This window comes from Coloeus monedula, assembly GCF_965178545.1.
Source record: "Coloeus monedula genome assembly, chromosome: 1".
NCBI classification, from domain to species: Eukaryota; Metazoa; Chordata; class Aves; order Passeriformes; family Corvidae; genus Coloeus; species Coloeus monedula.
In genome coordinates, this window is record NC_138781.1 from 63,289,977 (window position 1) to 63,307,939 (window position 17,963).

At 41.5% G+C, this 17,963-nt stretch overlaps 1 protein-coding gene across 1 annotated transcript in view; it reads right to left on the bottom strand.

Annotated features, from left to right (window-relative positions):
• Positions 1–11,556, bottom strand: part of KCNG2 (potassium voltage-gated channel modifier subfamily G member 2) — a 30,191-nt gene extending 18,635 nt beyond the window's left edge. Inside the window, exons 1-2 of the mRNA XM_082290106.1 lie at positions 11,531–11,556; positions 3,980–4,803 (exon numbers count right to left, since the gene is read on the bottom strand). Coding sequence (XP_082146232.1) covers positions 3,980–4,735 — 756 coding nt within the window. The 5' untranslated portion in view covers positions 4,736–4,803; positions 11,531–11,556. The remainder of the gene's footprint in view (positions 1–3,979; positions 4,804–11,530) is intronic.
• Positions 11,557–17,963: the final 6,407 nt, after the last annotated feature.

Consider the following 17,963-nt stretch of genomic DNA (forward strand, 5'->3'; position numbering starts at 1 on the left):
AGCGGTGAGAAGTCCACTGGAAGGTAGCATATGCCTAAAATGCCTTAAGGATACTCTGTGCTTCTGGCTATTTTTACGTCTTGGAGATGACTTCTGAGGTGGTCTTGAAAGAGCTTGGTGCCTGAAGGCTCCTGCTATGATTTTGTCTCAGCAGATTTTGCCTTTATAGGAGACTTCACCGTTAAATCTAAATCTTGCATTGAAATCTCCCATTCTGAAAATTTTGAAATAAAAAGTTTACCATTGTCTTGTTACTTTACATGGAAGAACCTGACCATCTTCGAATGTTTGTTTTCTTCACATACTTGAAGTGCCCCTTTCCTGAAATTTCCAGAAGGAGCTATTATATACATGGCTGGATTGGTGGATTTTACTTAAATTTAATCAGTAAATAAAAGCTAAATGAGAAAAAAAATTTGACTAAATATATATCCTACTTTGGTAAGTGAAAAGTAGTTCAGGATCTGATTATGTTAACTCTACTGACAATTGTGCAGCATCTGAAATACACGATACTACTTCCAAAAAAGATAACACTCAAGGTGAATCAAGGTGGCCTTTATGAAGAACAAGACATCTACAGTACAGGGGAGCATGAGCCTTCCCACTCCTGTTAAACCACTAGGGATTGCCACTGTCATCCAGAATACCTGGAGCAGCTAATAAAGTTAACAGAGTGTATGATTGAATCTTCTGCTCTATTTTAAAAGAGATAGGCAAGCACCTAAAATAATTTCCTCACCCACATGGTAATTACTTCTAAGGTCCCACACTTACATCTTGTGTGAGGTCGTTAACACCTCTGCAGGACATCACTGGGTGTAACAGCTGGTCCATTCGGATGGCATTAAAGGATCAGGGCATGGAAAATTGCTCTCCAGCATGGTTTTTTTCATGATTGGCTTCTCTGTCTTTCCCTGAAGCAGTAACAGGACAGATAGATGGCACATAGAGCTTTTGTTTTCTGTAGTAACGCCAGCTCAAGGAAAAGGCCACTGTTTGCTAGCCACAGCACCTATGACAGCCCTGACACAGAACCATAACAACAGGAATGCCAGCCAGAAAGCCTGGAAAATGTGCACACTGAGTATGGTGTGTCTTTGAAAGAGCATTTACTATTTATTTGTTCCTCAGTCAGGAGGGATGCACATCCTTTTTCTGCTTGCTAGGAGACTGCAAAGCCAGACGTAAGAGCTATCCCTGGGCACAAATTTTAATCTAGATACCAGGGATACAGCTCAGGATGATTACCATGAATTTGAATTCACAAAAGCTCTCTTCTCTCCACACCTGTTACTTGAAGAGCTTGCTAAGCCACAGAGAGAGTACACGCAGGGGAGTCTGCAGCCACGGTCCCAGACCCTACAAGTGATTCCATGTGGGCAGGTGCCCACTCCTTGCCTTGCAGAAGTGATCCTTCACCAGTCCCCTGTGCACCTTTGTCTCAAACAAAATAACCCTTTCCAGTCTGTCCACAGACCTTCCCCGTGCAAAGAGCAGAACAAAGATTATTTGCAGGAGCTCTGTGCTTTTAGAATTTAAGGGCACAGAAGAATGTTGGATAATTTATTCTGATCTTCTCTGTATTGCAAGAATTTCACCTTTGTAACTTGATCTACAACTGATGTTTTTCTTTTGACTGAAGTAGAGTCTGTTTAGCTGAATGCTAAATAAAAGGGCACTGAGCTTTTAACTGAAAATGTCTAGAAGTACAAAATTCACTAATTCTCTTCCTAGTCTGTCCCAGTAATTAATCACCTTGGTATTAAATACTGGCATATAGTTTCCCATATGAATTTATAGGGATTTAATTTTTATCCCCCTGCTTAATTTAAAGGTCTTTTAGATGATACAGTTCTCCTCCCCTCATAAAAAACCACTTATGCACCTAATCCACTCACCTTCCTTCCAATAATCTAAATCAACTGAAATGTTCAAGTGTCTTATTGTATGGCATTTTCTACAGGTGCCTAAGATTTACAGGTTTTTAACCGTCTCCCAATTTTTCAAAACACCGTTAAAAATATGAATGTGAGAACTGGCTGCAATATTCTAGTGTCGGTCTCACCAATGCTGCACACAGGCACAAAAAATCTTCCAGCTTCTAATTAATACTCCCCAGCTTAGATATTCGAGGATGGCATTAACCCTTCTGACTTTATGCTGCAATAGGAATCAAAGGTTGCTTGTACCCTAAATGTTATATAGAGCCTTGTTTTGGGAACCAGAGTCCCTGCTTTTACAAGTGCAAGCCTGCATTCATCTTTCTTGCACAATTTTGCATTTGACTATGAAAATGTGCTCCGTCTAATGGTTCCAGCTTACCAAGAAATTCACGCTTCTCTCATATGCTTGCTCTAGCCTCATTCCTATCCTGTGCCACCCAAAAAACATTATTAGCCTGTTATTATGAGTCCCTATTTATGTTCAGACCATTAGTAAAAACATAAGGTTTCTAAACTCTCATAATTCTAAAAGCAATTGTTCAGCTCTCATTTAAACCTAGGAAAAATTAAACACTAAATACATCTCAGTTTTCAACAGTAAAATATCCCTTGTGCTTAGAATTCAGGATACTGGAGCCCTGACAGTTAATTACAGTAAAGGCATGTGTTTTGGAAATGATATTTTAAAAAAAATTATTAGGACAACATAGTGTTAACTAGTCCCCAGTACTACTATCCTCAAATTTTAAATCAGAAAAAGCCCTTAAAATAAAGATCTGATAATAAACCATATCTCAGTCAACATACCAAATGTTTTATCTTTTTTCCTGGCTGCTCCTAAATGAGTCTGATTCCAAATCAAACTACTCAGCTGAGATGTAACCTGAGCAGACCTCACAAGCAAAGGGTGGGTTTAACTGTACGCAGGGTGCTCAGTCAGACACAGGGGTCTCTCTGGAGTGGCTGGATCCATTTCCCATCAGCGTGCATTTTACTTTCAAGGTGACATAACAGTAAATGCCTCTGGTCTGTGGATGATCACCCTCTTTTCTGCTCGTGGCAGTGGGGCACAAACCATCCAGCCCCTGGGTGACAGCACATGGGAAGAGCTGCTTCCAGGAGAGCTCAGCCTTCAGCTCAGAGGCAGCACTTCACGGGGTTAAGTACTGTCTTAATAGCTGAAATTCACAACCACATTTAATGACCACGGGGCTGGGAAATAAGCCCAAACACTTAGTGTCAGGCTTGGACTTGGGTAAAACTACAGAGGGCATGAATTCTTCAAAACATCCCTAACCCCTTAGATTGCATTTCATCATGTATGTGAAGAAAATGTGAATGTCCTCCTCTACCATTTTTCAGATGAGCTCTCACTCACATACAATTAATCCTAGGAAAGTGAACTGCTTGCACAAAAAGGAACTAAACCCTTAGGAAATTGATGAACTAAAGAATAAACAAAATATCTGTAATACTTGATTTTCAAGGGCATGAATCATCCACAGCTTACGCTTGAGAATATTAAGCAGGTCTGAAAATTGGGACAATTGCTCTGTTTCTGCTGTTAAGTTGCTGCCTCAGCTTCCCTGGCCTTTACATCACCCTATAGCATCAAAATACTTTAGATGTGGTTTTTACATTGGTGCACTGAGAATTCATTCAAATTGTTGAAGTACCTTTAGGGAAAATTGATCTGTTAGCTCTAAACCTAACCTCAAAACATTAAGGCACAAGAAAGGCTGGCTTTTATCCCCAGAGTAGCTAGTTTCTCATCTGGTTAGACATGTCAGAAAACAACTCTGTTGGGTAAGGCTGTCTGCTGGTGTGAACTGGCTAAGCTGGGCTGGCAGGGCAGAATTTGGCCCAATCTTCCCTCAGTTTTAAGTGACAATATGTGCTCTACCCAGCCAGTCCTCCACATCATATATACTGAACACAATACCTGCATATCTGCTGGAGTGATTTTGCCTGTCACCTTCCCTGAGGAGACAACAATACAAAACACACTTTACCCCAAGAAAAGCTACACTTACCCGATCTTCTTCTTCTCTGACATCTGGCATGGTGCTGATGCAGAGGCTGACAGCAGTGATGGCAACAAAAGAGATTGAAATACAAGCAAAGATCTTTCCTGGGATCCCTGAGTGGGGGTTCTCCACCATATCCCTGAGCTTCCGCATGCACAAACTCAGTCGGCTGTTGTCCTGGAAGGCACATTGCGTAGCTTCGTTAAATACCATCTCCCTTTCAAACAGCCTGGCCTCAGCTGCCTCTTCCTCTTTCTGTCGCAACCTCTTTTTGCAGCACCACTCCAGGTGGTCCTCTTCTATCCCCCAGTACACAAGCTCCTCCTGGAATGAAAGAGCACACATCTCCCTGAGAAGCCTCAGCTTCCCAGCTGTCAGGAATGTCATAATCGTTCTGAAGGCACTAGGATTACGGTCAAAAAAAAATTCATTGCAGCTAACGTCATAATCATCGCAGATGTCCATGATTTCATCATAATTGTTGCAAGATTTTAGCTTCCCAAGCCTGGTCAAGGGGCAGTTCTCCAAGGTGGTCCAAGGAACTTTGTACTTAATACCACCCACATTGATGATCACAAACCTGGACCGGTCATCCAAGCGAGCCAGGCAGCACAAGTCTTCTCCAGGATGCAGAAGTTTGGCCTTTTTGTAGAAGAATCCTTTCTTGGTTTGCACTTCGCACAGGTTTTCCAAGTTGTTGAAGGAGCAGGAGCTGAACTCAGGATCTGCATTCCCAGTGAGCAATGCCATTTCGTGGTACATCTGTTGAGTCCATAGGGAGGTTGAGGCTACTCAAACAAAAGCATCTGGAGCTTGACCATAAAGTCTATCTGTAAAACGGAATTTTAAAGTTACAAGAAAAGTAGGGCACTCTTAAATGATAATAATCCTATCCTCTCACTCCCAAGAAACTCTTCTCTATGGCATTACTTTTTGCCCCATTATTTTAGGACTATCTTTGCTTGATAGTTGCTTGGGGAAAGAACTTATGCTACAATCAGGTCAGCAGCCATGCTGTTACTTCTGGAGGGTTTAGTAACTGATTGAATGGAAACAAAACCAGTGTATTACCATTTTCAGAAATTTCTAGAGGTTCAAGCTATATCCTGGACATCAACGCATACTAGAAGAGAAATCTAGTCACTTGGATAAATGGCAATTTACGGTTTAGCAACTTAATAAAAAAACTTAATAGTGAATATTTTCTTGATTATTTTGGCCCCTCTACATTATGTTCCTATTACAAAAAGCCTATAGGATGAGGATAAAATGGACACTTACAGTACAGTCAGAAATGTGATGGCAGAAATGTGGGTAATTCCCAACCTGAATTCACCAAGCCTAGGTAGCAATAGCAATGAATATGTGGGAGCTGAGGGCATGCTGAGTCTGAGCTGAAACCAGAGCTTGCCTGGGACCCTGGAACTGCTAGAAACTCTGCTGTGGGCTTGGCTGCAGTTGTGGACAGGGTTCCAAGCAGCCTGTCAGCAGCTCTGAAACAGGACACCAACCTCAGAATGAAGCCGAGCTGGAAGTGACCTAGTTGCTGCTCTTACTTCTGGATAGCGCAGAACCCAACTGGTCACATTTAGAAGGAATTATGTATAATTCCAGGATTTAATTTGTGCCTCCTGCTTATGCCTCCTTTAACACACCACAATCCACACTGCTACCTTACCATCTCTAAAGCTCATCGCATGCATGATTCAAAGTGGTCTCTCCAAAGCAATACTGGGATGTCTTGAAATGCTACCATGTAATCACCCAAAACTTCCCAAATTGCTCAAATATGAAGTAGGAAACAAGAAGTCAGTCTAAGATGACTGGGTCTCCACACAAAGACCTGGGCTGGGAATGGATGCAGTGATGGGGAACAATTTTAAGCAGAGGATGGAGAAACTGAGAAAGAGCTGACTAGTTGTTGGGGTTTTAGGAGCTCTCCTGGGTTTTTTTCTGTTAAAGGAATTTTCCCCATACATGTTGCTAGGGGACAAACTGCTGGATACTTAAGAAAAACAAAGACCTGCGGGTGGGGTGCATCTGGCTACTCTTGTTTCACCTGGGTGTGTGGACAGTCGGTCCCCGGTGTTTGGACTGAGAGGGAGGCTGCTTCCTTCGGCTGCTTTTCCTTCTGCCAGAGAAATCCGGGGACCCCAAGCCCGCCTTCCCTGCCCTGCTGGGAGCCGGGCTGTGGCCGCCCTGCCCCCACCATTGCTTCGAGCCTTCACTATGTTGTAGCCGTGCTCGCCCTGTCTGCCCAGACCTCCAGGGGGTTCCCACCACAGCTCCGCAGTTTGGATACATCTCGTCTGCCACCCAGGATTTGTGCTCGTCCCTGCTGTTCCAGCCTGCTGTTCCCGAGGGTCCAGCCGGACACTGGGATCAGCTGCCCAGGGGTTTGTGAAGCCTTTGTTCCATCCCTTCCCGGGATCCCAGGCCGCCAGTGCCGCGTGCTCCCCGAGCTCGCTCCGGAGCGCCCCCTGCAGCCGCGGGGGAACCATCGCACCTGCCCTGCTCACCGGGAGCCGCCAGCGCCCCTGCCGGCTGCGAGCGGAACTGCACCCGAGGGGAAAGGGCCCGACAGCCGAGAAGGCTGGCACTGGGTTTGTGATTGTTTGTTGTTACTGCCATAGTTATTGCTGTTTGTTTGACTGGTTATACACATATAGATACATAATAGTAAAGAACTGTTATTCCTATTTCCCACATCTTTGCCTAAAAGCCCCTTGATTTCAAAATATAATAACTCGGAGGGAAGGGGGTTGCATCTGCCATTCCAAGGGAGGCTCCTACCTTCCTTAGCAGACACTTGTCTTTCAAACCAAGACTGAAGCCTACTGAAGGATAAACTGACATTTTTGATGACAGAATGGTAATCACGAGGCAGTAACTCCATAAGTTATAAGCAATATTCTCCATTCCCTCTGAATTTCATGCCTCAACCGGGAGAGAACAACAAACAAATGGGTGCTAGGAAAAACTGGAGAGGACACATTCAAACACATTCCCAGAGGAGCATCTTCCTTTATCTTTAATCAGCTCACTAACTCTTAGCTCATTAGACTTGGTTAAAATGATCTCTGACAGAGAGTGGTAAATACTTTTAGTCACAGCCTTGAATCACCCTCTAAACACTCTCACCAACCACTCTCAAACAACAACACTGCAGTAACAGTGGTACTTTTGCTTCAACATTTCTGTGAGGATCCAGTCCCTGAATTTCAGAACAACACTTATATTAGATATTTGTAAAATGCCAGAGACTGGTTGGTTTATATGCAAAAAGCTACAGTCACCTAAAGATACTTTTCAGCATTGTGAAGATTTCAGAAGAGCTAACGATGCCAAAATCTCTCCAATTTCACTTTGGGGAAGAGAAATAATTGTTTAAACATTTGTTTCTACAGGGCAACATGAGCAACAGAGAAAAGCTCCTTCATGTGGCTAAGGGCCAGTAAAGGGCAACAAGCACTCTGAGGAATGGGTGCTTTTACAGCACAGGCTCAAGTGCAGCTGGGATTGCAAATACCATTACTGTCACAGCGAGAGCGCACTGTCAGCACAGCATATGCTTTAAGGATTTGGTCTCTTGTTGCTTTCTCTTGGTAAGATAAAATATTCACTGCCACTACTGAGGGCTCTGCGCTTTTGTTTTCATGCCTCACTTGTTCCAGAAGTCAACATACTAAAAGGAGTTTACATTGTTTTGACATCAAGGCCAGGATTTGTTTTTCTCCTCTCCCCCGTGTAGCAGGTTGTTGCATAAAGGGGCCAGATACATTTCACAGAACTGTTTTGAATCTAATCTTACATGCACTTCTTCCTTCAAAGCAGCAGCTAGCTCAATGTGAAAATCTAGCATGTTGTTTGCTACAAAATCTCTGAATTACAGAGGGTTAATATTTTATTTTGTGGCTATAAAATATTGTTGCTTAAATGTAAGGAAGCAGCTTTTCCTTTTCCTTTTTTTTCCCTTTTTTTTGTAATCATCGGTGGATAAATAGAAAGTGAGAGAGAAGTAGCTATAGAAGTAGAAAATAATATTGCTTGTGGTTTAACAGGTTGATTTTGGACACTGCTGGTAGCACCAGATGCTGGAGTTTAGTAACTAAAGTGAATTTTCTGACATCACACTTCAACATCCCAGAATCCATAACAGCTGGCAACATTTGTTTTGGAAATCTCATATTTAATCTCAGATGAAAACATAAGCATGTGAAGATAGTTGTATTTATTATTCTCCTCAGCACTTCCACCTTGTGAGCTGGCTGCCCAAGACTGGGCTCAGATGTCAGTGGAACAGCTTGTGGTCCCACTTTAACAGTCCTACAGAAAAACAAAATACTGGGGGCTCCCAATTTGGCATCTATCCTGAGAAGTAAAACAAGCCTGGAAGGTCTGCTTCTGATCTTATGTGCATGGAATGTATCATGACTTTCACTAAATATTAAAGGGTATTTCAAAATTATGTGTGTCTTAAAATACTCTCTGCATGCCAGGGTTATCTAATGTATGCACATGCCTGCAGTAAAGCATCCCATTGAAGATTAACATTAAAAGCCAATACTTCCAGAAATGATACTACATTATCATCCAGTTGGCATTTCTACTATTTAATCTGACACATGGGTACATGAAAGACTATTAAAACACAGTCTGGAATAAGCTGCCCATCACAGGGATGAAGGAGAGAATTTGACTCTATATTTGTTGTCCATAATTTCGAAGTGCTGTGGGAGAAATGCTATATGAATATTTCAGTTTGAGGACCATATACAGGGTGGGTCATACACAGTGTGGATTCTGGGTTTTTCTTAAGTATAGTAAAAATTTTTATTCACTAAGAAGTACTTTCTTTGGCCACCTATGTATGCACAAGTATATATCTACACACACACACACAAGTTCAGCCACATTCTGTCAATAGCAGACAGCTGAGATTTTCAAAATACAGGTATTTCTCATCAAAGATTTTAAAGATTCAATAAATGTCAGAAGCACACAACTGCTTCATAGTCTTCTTTTTGCTGAATTATTTCCTCAGTGGAGAGAGGGCTATTTCCCTGCTTACTGCCTTTTCACTTTGCCTGCTTCCAGAACTGTTCTTCACACAAATATTTCTCATTATCCCATTCTGTCAGTATTGCTGCATCTAAGTCGTATCTGATTTTGCACGTGGCTCCCCTGGTCTCAAGTTGCCTTGGGTAAGAATGAAAAATGAAGCAAAATCATCCCTACCAACAGGCTGACTAGCCTGGTGAGGAGAGCTTGAAAACAGTGATGAAAGGGAGGTAGTGGTGGAGCAGAGACTTCTGGGTGCCTTGGCCAGGAGAGACCTCCTGAGGAAGGGTGGCCACAGAAATCGTGTGCACATAAATGAGGGTACAGGAAAGTGCCATGGGCAGAGCGCTCACACCTCTTCTGAGAAACCAGCCTGACCAGGTGGCTCTGAAGGGCACAAGCTAAAACAGGCAGCCGGGGGGAGAACAGGTAGAATTCTTTGTGCAGTTGCACAGAAGAAAACTGTTACTCTGAGGGTGGTCAGACACTGACACAATGCTAAAAGAGGTGGTGGAGTCTATCTTTGGGGATATTCAAAACCCATCTGGACACAGTCCCAAGTAACCTGTTGTACCTGATGCCACTTGGAGCAGTGGGAGATAAATCAGATGAACTCTGGAGGTCCCTTTCTACTTCAACTATTCCGTGATTTCGGGAACAGTCTCTTTTTAACGCTGCTGTAAATAATGAATTAATTAAATTAATTAATTAAATTAATTCCATGTAAATTACAAAGTATTGAAGGTTTACATTTATGCTACAGTAGCAAGAGGAAGCCATGAGACCTTTTAGTAATTAATGTTTTAAGATTTCCTTTGTGAAATGAAACACATTTTGACAGAGAACAGGTAATTGTGTCATAATTTAAAGCCACCAGCATGAAACATATATTAGGGTGACCACAAGATGTTTTCTCTCAATTGCAATGAGAGTTGAGTCAGTGAATCTGTTCTGCAGTGCTCAGCCCTTTCTAGTCAGAGATGTGCTGAAACCTGACACTGCTGCCTGGAATCAAAGCAGTTCCCACTTCTTACTGTGACGTGATTTATAAATCACAGCACACACAATCACTTTAGTACTAAACCTTACACATGCACACATTTGGTGATACTACAGCTAACACTGTGGACCAAGAGGATTAGGAAATTCAGTTTACTCTTGTACTTATTACAGTCCAGTAGAACTTGGACTCCCAATAATGAATCCCTGCCAGTCACTGTGGAAACATGGAGAGGAGAGCACCTGCCCATGAGGCTTACAAAATGCAAAACAGATGGGGTGCGAGAAATACACACATTTAAAAACAAAACAAAACAAACCCCAACAAAACAAAACTGAAAAGGAGACTGGGAGGATGCGGTAAAACAGATGCAGCTTAGCCTAGAAGGCAGACTCCATGGGATTTGGGGAATTAGCTTCTGAGTTTGTCCACACTGAACATGATTATGGCTCCCTACATACTCATTATCAGAGAATCGTAGAATCATTTATGTTGGAAAAGACCCTTAGGGGATCACTGAGTCCAGCCGTTACCCTGACACTGCCAAGTCCACCACTAAACCATGTCCCAAAGCACCACATCTACAGTCTTTTAAATACCTCCAGGAATGGTGACTTGTACACTTCCTTGGGCAGCCTATTCCAATGCCTGACCACCTTACCAGTGAACAAATGCTTCCTAAAATCCAATCTAAACCCCCCCAGCACAACTTCAGGCCGTTTCCTCCTGTCCTGTCTCTTGGTACTTGGGAGAAGAGACTGAACTGCACTTCACTACACCCTCCTTTCAGGGGAACTACAACTTGGACACAGTCGGATTTTACATATTTCGGTATTTATTATCAGTAAACTTTGGTACCCCTCACCTCCTAAGCCCCTGCTTAGGGAAGGCTATAGCCAAAGAAGTTGAAAAGGTACTAGAATTTTGAACAGCTCTTCATTTTGTCTGTTTCTTCATCAGAGTAACAGGAAGCAGTAACACCAGCTTACACATCTAGCTGAGATGTCCCCATCTAACAGGTTTCTTGTATAGATATGGAGCACAATAGCCAAGACAGTCTTCTCCAGAGAGCATTTTACAGGTCTTAAGGAGGACGCTGAATTAGGCAGTCCAAGAGGCCCAGGAGACTCATGCTGCAATGAAGGCTGCAAAATTCAGCATGTGAAGCTGGACATTTTTGCATTCTCTGAGCATACATTTTCCTTAATATTTTCATAATTCAGTGGAGGAAAAAAGTAATAATTGTCTTCTCTGAACATCCCTCATCACATTTATGCCACACTACATAATTAGCTGAAACAATTCAATTTGTTAAATGAAAAAATTAACTTGACTCAACATTAATTATTCTGACATGCGTCTCCATTAGACAGATTATGAGTTACCTTGTGTCACTGCACTTGCCAGAGTTCTATCGTGAAAGTATGAACATTGTGACATCTTTAAGAAATCAGAGATTTGGTTCAACTACCTACGTGAAGGTACGGGATCCTTACCTGTATCTTCATAGCTAAACCCAATCTTATTCTGCACTTCCACAAGCTTTCAGTGTCCATTTATCTTTGTACCCTAAATAGAATTGAACCATTATTTCTATAAAGCAATTTGCACATTTCAGTGGCACAGCAGACAAAGGCAGACATGCTAGGTAAAATACAGGCAGAGGAAGCACCACTTGTTTTTGCATTCTACCCAGAATTACAGAATTCTGTTCAGGCTAGCAAGCTTCAAAATTTCACAAAGGTCCTAAAACATGTATTTCACTTAAACAGAGCTACCAATAAAAAACAAGCAGAGACTGCAAGGATTAGGCAGAAAAGTTTTTCCCCACAGAATACATATAGTATTTTACTTAAAACAAAGCATCATGTTCAAACCATGCTTTATTTGTTTAGGAGAATTAACCCTTGGTTGGTTACAAGAAAAACAGATTTGTAAAATGTGCTTTCATCCTCAGTTCATATTTCCTGAACAACTGAACAGACTGCAGATACATACGAAGTGGGTGATGTGCTAAAGGGAAGAGACTTCAGAGCAGAGCTGTACCTCCCAGACTCTGGGAAGCTTAGACTGGACATGGAGATTTGTTTGATCCAGTTCCTGTTAACTTCAACCTTGGATTAAGTATACGGTGTCAAGAGCCTAAAATTAAAATGTGTTCTGTCTGCACTTGCTTGGTCAGTGATTGAGCCCTGTGAACAGGGTACCCTTGACCCTTACTGGCAGCCACTAGATGGTGAAGTTTTTATTCTTCCATGAATCACACACAAGTTTATTATAGGAGCCTTACTGATTAATCCTGTTAGTATTCTGTTTAATCAGCCAGTCAGATAAGGTACTATGAGTTAGTTGCCAATCTGAAGTATTTCTTTCCCTGTTCTTAGATTGGTGTATTTCAGAATAAAAATCATCAAAATCCAGTTTTTAAAGTATCTGCTCCAGTCATGACTGCACACCCACAGCTGGCCTAAGATACAATGTGAATGGCACTATCAAATGCAAAAGTGACAGACTGTGTAGTATTTTAAAACACCATTGTTTATCCCTCTCACCCAGGAAATTAAACAGATTGTCTCATTTCTGTTGCCAAAATTCTGGAAGCATGAAAAACCAAACAAGTTTTGGTGTCTTTGAAAATCACAGAATTATCAGTCAAGTATTCCAGTCAGTCTGCAGATCACTGTGGAGGAAAAAGCAGATTCTGACATGAGCTCTGGTCCTCTACTAACAGTGATCTTTTCTCTCTCATCCATTCTACTGGGTTTTGCAATTCTATACTTAGCAGCTTCCCACCCACATGATTAATATGCTTGATTTAGTACAGAGTATAGCAACTAGATTTCTGACTAGAAATAAGAAGGTTTGACTGTGTGATGCCACTCTTGGCCCAGTTTCACATTCAGAAGTTCATAAGATTTGCTGGGGCACTTTTCCTAATAACTGTACCTGTCCTTGTGTCTCTTTCAGGGCCATTCACAGGTTTGTATGAATGGTTGTTAAGATACATAGGACTGAATGGGAAAGGATGAGAGGAAATAGCCTCAAATTACACTAGGAGAAGTTCAGATTGAGTATTTGGAAAAATTTCTTCAGTGGAAGACTTATCAAGCATTGGAACAGGCTGCTGAGGGAAGTGGTTGAATCAAGATCCCTGGAGACCTTGAAGACACAGCACCTAGGGACATGGTGTAGTGGTGAACTTGGCAGTGCTGGGTTAACAGTTGGACTCAGTGATCCTAAAGGTCTTTTCCAACCTAAATGATTCTATGAATAAATGCTCTTATTAACTGCTCACAGATTTTAGATGCAGATCTAGCCTTTTTAATTTCCACATGAAATCCTTTGCAGAAAGGATAAATTGTATACAGATGCATCTTGCTTCTCTTGTTAGCTTGAATTAGCAAACACTGGATTTTATGTGTTTTCATTGTTTTTTTGCAGATGATGTTCTTGTTCTCGTTCTCATGTGTTTCATAAGTGAATTGTGCATTGACCTCAAAGTATTCCCATCTCTACTTAAACACAATTCTGCCTCTGAATTTAACATGATTTTAGTTAATTATTAACATCATTTCATAGAATACCTTTTAAATTTAGACTCATTAAGATTATATATTTAATCCATGGTTGGAGTTAAGAGGAACTGGATCAAACAAAACTCCACGTGCAATAGGATTGTCTCAGACTCTGGTTAAAGGATAGCTCCTGGTCTAAAGTCTGTCTACTTTAGCTCATTACTCTCTTTGTGCACATCTGGTGTTCCCAGAGCTTCTTCTGCCTTGTTTGTCCCAATATTCCTATCCACACTCACAGTGACACACACGTTTTGCACAAGATTAATACGGCTGTGGTTCCAGACCCCTTGGAGGAGGTGACTCCTAAACAGAGGGGGGTTCTTAACTCTACGGCATGATGCCCACACTGAGCACTGGGAACACTGACACAGTGCTAATAACTGCTGCTTAGTGTAGCAAGCCTTACCTGCCCTACCTGCTGTGGACAGAATTCAGGAATCCTGTCCTCCAGACGTGTTTTTAAATAAGGTATTCCAGATCTTGCCCAGTACACAACTTGCATTTCCACAAGGAACAACCATCACTGCCTGGAGCGGGAAGCTCCCAGAGCCCTTCACTTCTATTCTGCAACAGTCTGTACCCAGGAACATCTACATCTTGCAGCTTTCAGTTCTGGTGAACTCGAAATACTGCAGCAGCTTGAAGTAAATTAAAAATTAAAATCTGTGCTAAATTAAATAGAAAAAATTAATACTGTGACTAACAAAAAACTTCTCATGTATTTATATCAATTTAACACAAAATTCTGTTTTGAAATATCAATTTCATTACATTTCTGTCCTGAATTCCTCCTAAACAAATGTGGTAGCAACATCAAGTTTCCCAACAAAAACTGACAGGACAAAGCCACAGCAACTGTGTAGAAGCACTGATTCTTTTGGTTCCTGGAAAGGTGAGAGACAGTTTATATTTGTTCCCCTCAAACAGATAGAGCCTTTTGAAGTTCAGGTTTATGCATTTCCACATTCTAACCCTGCTACTGAAGAGGACAAAAATGACCTGAAATAGTCTAAGGCATCTCTGTAATTTCTCTCACCAGCAACCCACTTCCCCCTCCACTAAATTGCCATTGCTGTATTCAGTAGAGAAACACTTAACTTCACTAAACACACTCACTCGCTTACAGGATCATCTGATAATGTTATCAGTTTTAATGTTTCATAATGAATCAAAATTATTAGAAAACTTTGCGCTTTCTCTAATGCAATTATTTCAATCAGCTGACAGAGTGAGCATGTTAGCATTTTTAAGCCCTTATTCTCTATAAAATTTCAATGGACTTATCTACGCAATGCAGTGAGAAGGAATGGATTCCACTGTGAAGATGATGGCTTTAAAATCAGGTAAAATATGACTGATTCAGTTATAAGCAATATCTTCAACAATCATATTGAACCCTTCATAAATCACCTATCCTTTCAAAAACACTGGAACAGATACAAGAGGGAGGCTGACAGGCTAATTATTCATGTATGCAATAGATGAAAACATTTCACTGATATCTTGCTGGAGAACCCTGGTAGATCAGGTATCATGAAGCCACACTCTGATGTAACATTTCCAGAGAACTGCTATACTGACAGAAGTGTGAGAAGCTCAATTCTAAGACCAACCCCCCCAGTCTGGAGGTTTTTGACCCAATAGGTTTATATGTACTGCTGAATAAGGTGAGCTCTTGGGGCAGTGAAAGCGGACAATAACATCATCACTATGACAACAATCCAGACCTTTAAAGGATGCTCAGGGTGGCTATTTATTCACTAACTGTTTTTGCAGTTGGGCTAGCAAATGAACAAGTCCTGTTATCTAAGAGAAAGCTCTCTTCTGTTCAGAGTTCCTTCAGTTTCTGCCAGATTGCTCACCACCATTCTACTTGCAACACCACCAAATACACAGAAACATTGGGATAAAATAGCACTATGGAATTCATTTTACAGCATCACCACCACCGACAGGGTTTTGTTTCTGAGCAGTTATTTTCATGCAGCAAAAGGACATGTTATTACTCATAAGGCATACATTATTCTGCAAGTGAGACAAACAACAAACACTGCCAGATCCCAGTACCTCTGGCACACTCCAAAGCTGCTGGTTTCCTCCCCTGTGTTGTCATGCTTTAGATCTTATTACCATCACAAAGATGATGAGGAATTTCCAAGCTCCTTTAGTTCATTGCCAGCTGGCCTTCCCCTTCCATGAGGAAGGCTCCATGAGCTGCACAGTCTGTAGTGCTCACATTAAAAACTCAGTTAGGAGGCAATTAACCCAAGGGCTTTGTTCAGGAGGCATTTAACACTTCACTCCAGGCCTCACTCATGGTCGCCTCATTGGTTTTAACTTCCCCCTGCAGGTTCCTACTGCAGCGCTCTGTGAGAGAAGCTAATTTGTGGGGTGCTATGCGGACACACAAACAGGCTTTCACAAACATCAGCAAAATCAGTATAACCACGCAGACCAGTTACCCCACTCTGGGTTACGCCAGAGATCTGTGCGGAACTGTCACTCTGAGTGCTTGCCCTGATGGCTTTGCTCAGAGCTAGGCCTACAAAGGGCAACAGGCCCTGACAATTCCATTACCAATGGAAAACAGGAAGGTGACCAAGATGGTGAACGGCTAGCAGAGTCGAGGAAGTTGCTTCTTCATTCCACCTTTACCTGACTGGCCAGTTCATTGTGCAGCTAAGAGGATATCCATGACTATTTCACTTTGAGCAATGGAAAGCTGCTCTTGCTTTCTTGTGTTGCCAGAAGATCTGACATGCTCTCAAAGAAGTTGGAGACTGGCAAGCGTAGGAATAATTTTGCACCTCTTTTTCTTTCCAACTATGCTCCCTGACTGCCAAAGGAGGCTCCCTGGAAGGTACTCTACAGATGAATAAGCTGGTCTAACTCATCAGGTGGTGTTTGCTAGGGCACTGCAGTAGTGGCATAGTTAGGGAAAAAAGGCTGGATGTTCAGCTAAACGAGAAAGACCACAGAATGGAGAAGTTCCATAGGTACTAACAAAAAGCTGGGCTCCAGCTCTATTCCAAGCCTGTACTTTGGTAAATGTAAGGTTTATCTACTACACTGAAGAATCTGGAGTGTGGTCTCTACAAAAGCCCTTTTGTCTCCCTGCACAGTGACAGCAGTGCATTGAAGTGACTCCCTGGCACAAGGCTTATGTGCTCAGCAGCTCTGTATATTTGTATCATGCAATACACCAGAACACCCCAGATTTATCTATCTCAGTTTTACTTATCCTAGGGTATTTGTTCCAAACAAACCTTCATTACTCTATTATTGGTTTTTTTGCTAACAACCAACGTTTACTGTTAACACAAAAGATATATCAAAGAAATAGGCTACAAAGTAACTTTCATTTTCTCTCCTCCTGAAATTTTTTAATTAAAAGACATCTCATAAAATATGAATTCATATCCAATTTGTTTGCTCATCAAGTAAAAAGTAAGCACAGATACCAGCATCTAAAAATTTGAATAAAGATCAGCAAATAAGTAGCTAACAGCTACTTAACGAAGATGCTTGAAAGGAACGTATGTAATCTGATTTGTACTGCATAATTATTTTTGTATTATTTATTTTACACTTGAAATGACCTTATTTTATTTAATGCATTCAGTCTCAGTAGCTCACTGATATAGAATCATTTAGCTTAAACTCTGATTAGTCAGCTGCTCTCCAGTTCAATCAGTCCCCTTCCCAACAGTAAAATTTTATTTGGCTGGTTGAATACTTCTATATCCTGACAGGAACTTGAAGCCCCATTTTGTCTCAGAAACCCTGTCCTGAAGTGTATCATCATACTCCACAAGGCCTAGCTTCAACTGAATCAACAGGAATTGAATGGGCCATGGAATTGGGTTCTAGAGAGGTCCATCCTCAGGCTTTTGAGGGGCTGGAGTGGAGGGTGCCCCGGGAAGGCTTGCTGGACAGAACTGGAAAGATCCTACCAACGTTATACAGTAAACCCAGATCATAAGATGAATTTCTGTGCCTCTGTCACCATTATAGAGATGTTTTTGTGGCTGTAAAGGATAGCTTCATGATCTGGAAGGGAAACAAAGTGTGAAATAAATATGAGACATGAGCAAACACAGATGGGTTTACAGAAAGAGAGTGGGAGAGAGAAAAGCACTTAGCTAAACCTCTTGTGGTCAGCTAAGAAATGCAAATTGTACTGTTTTGAGATAAAATATGATAATAAACTAAAATCATTTGGTGGTTTTATGCTTACAACTACCAAATCAAAAAGAAACATGTAATTTACAGTGTGAAGGAAGAGAAAAAGGATAAAAGGATAGAGACCAATATGGTATAAAGCAGATACTTCATTATTTTAGAGCCTAATTCA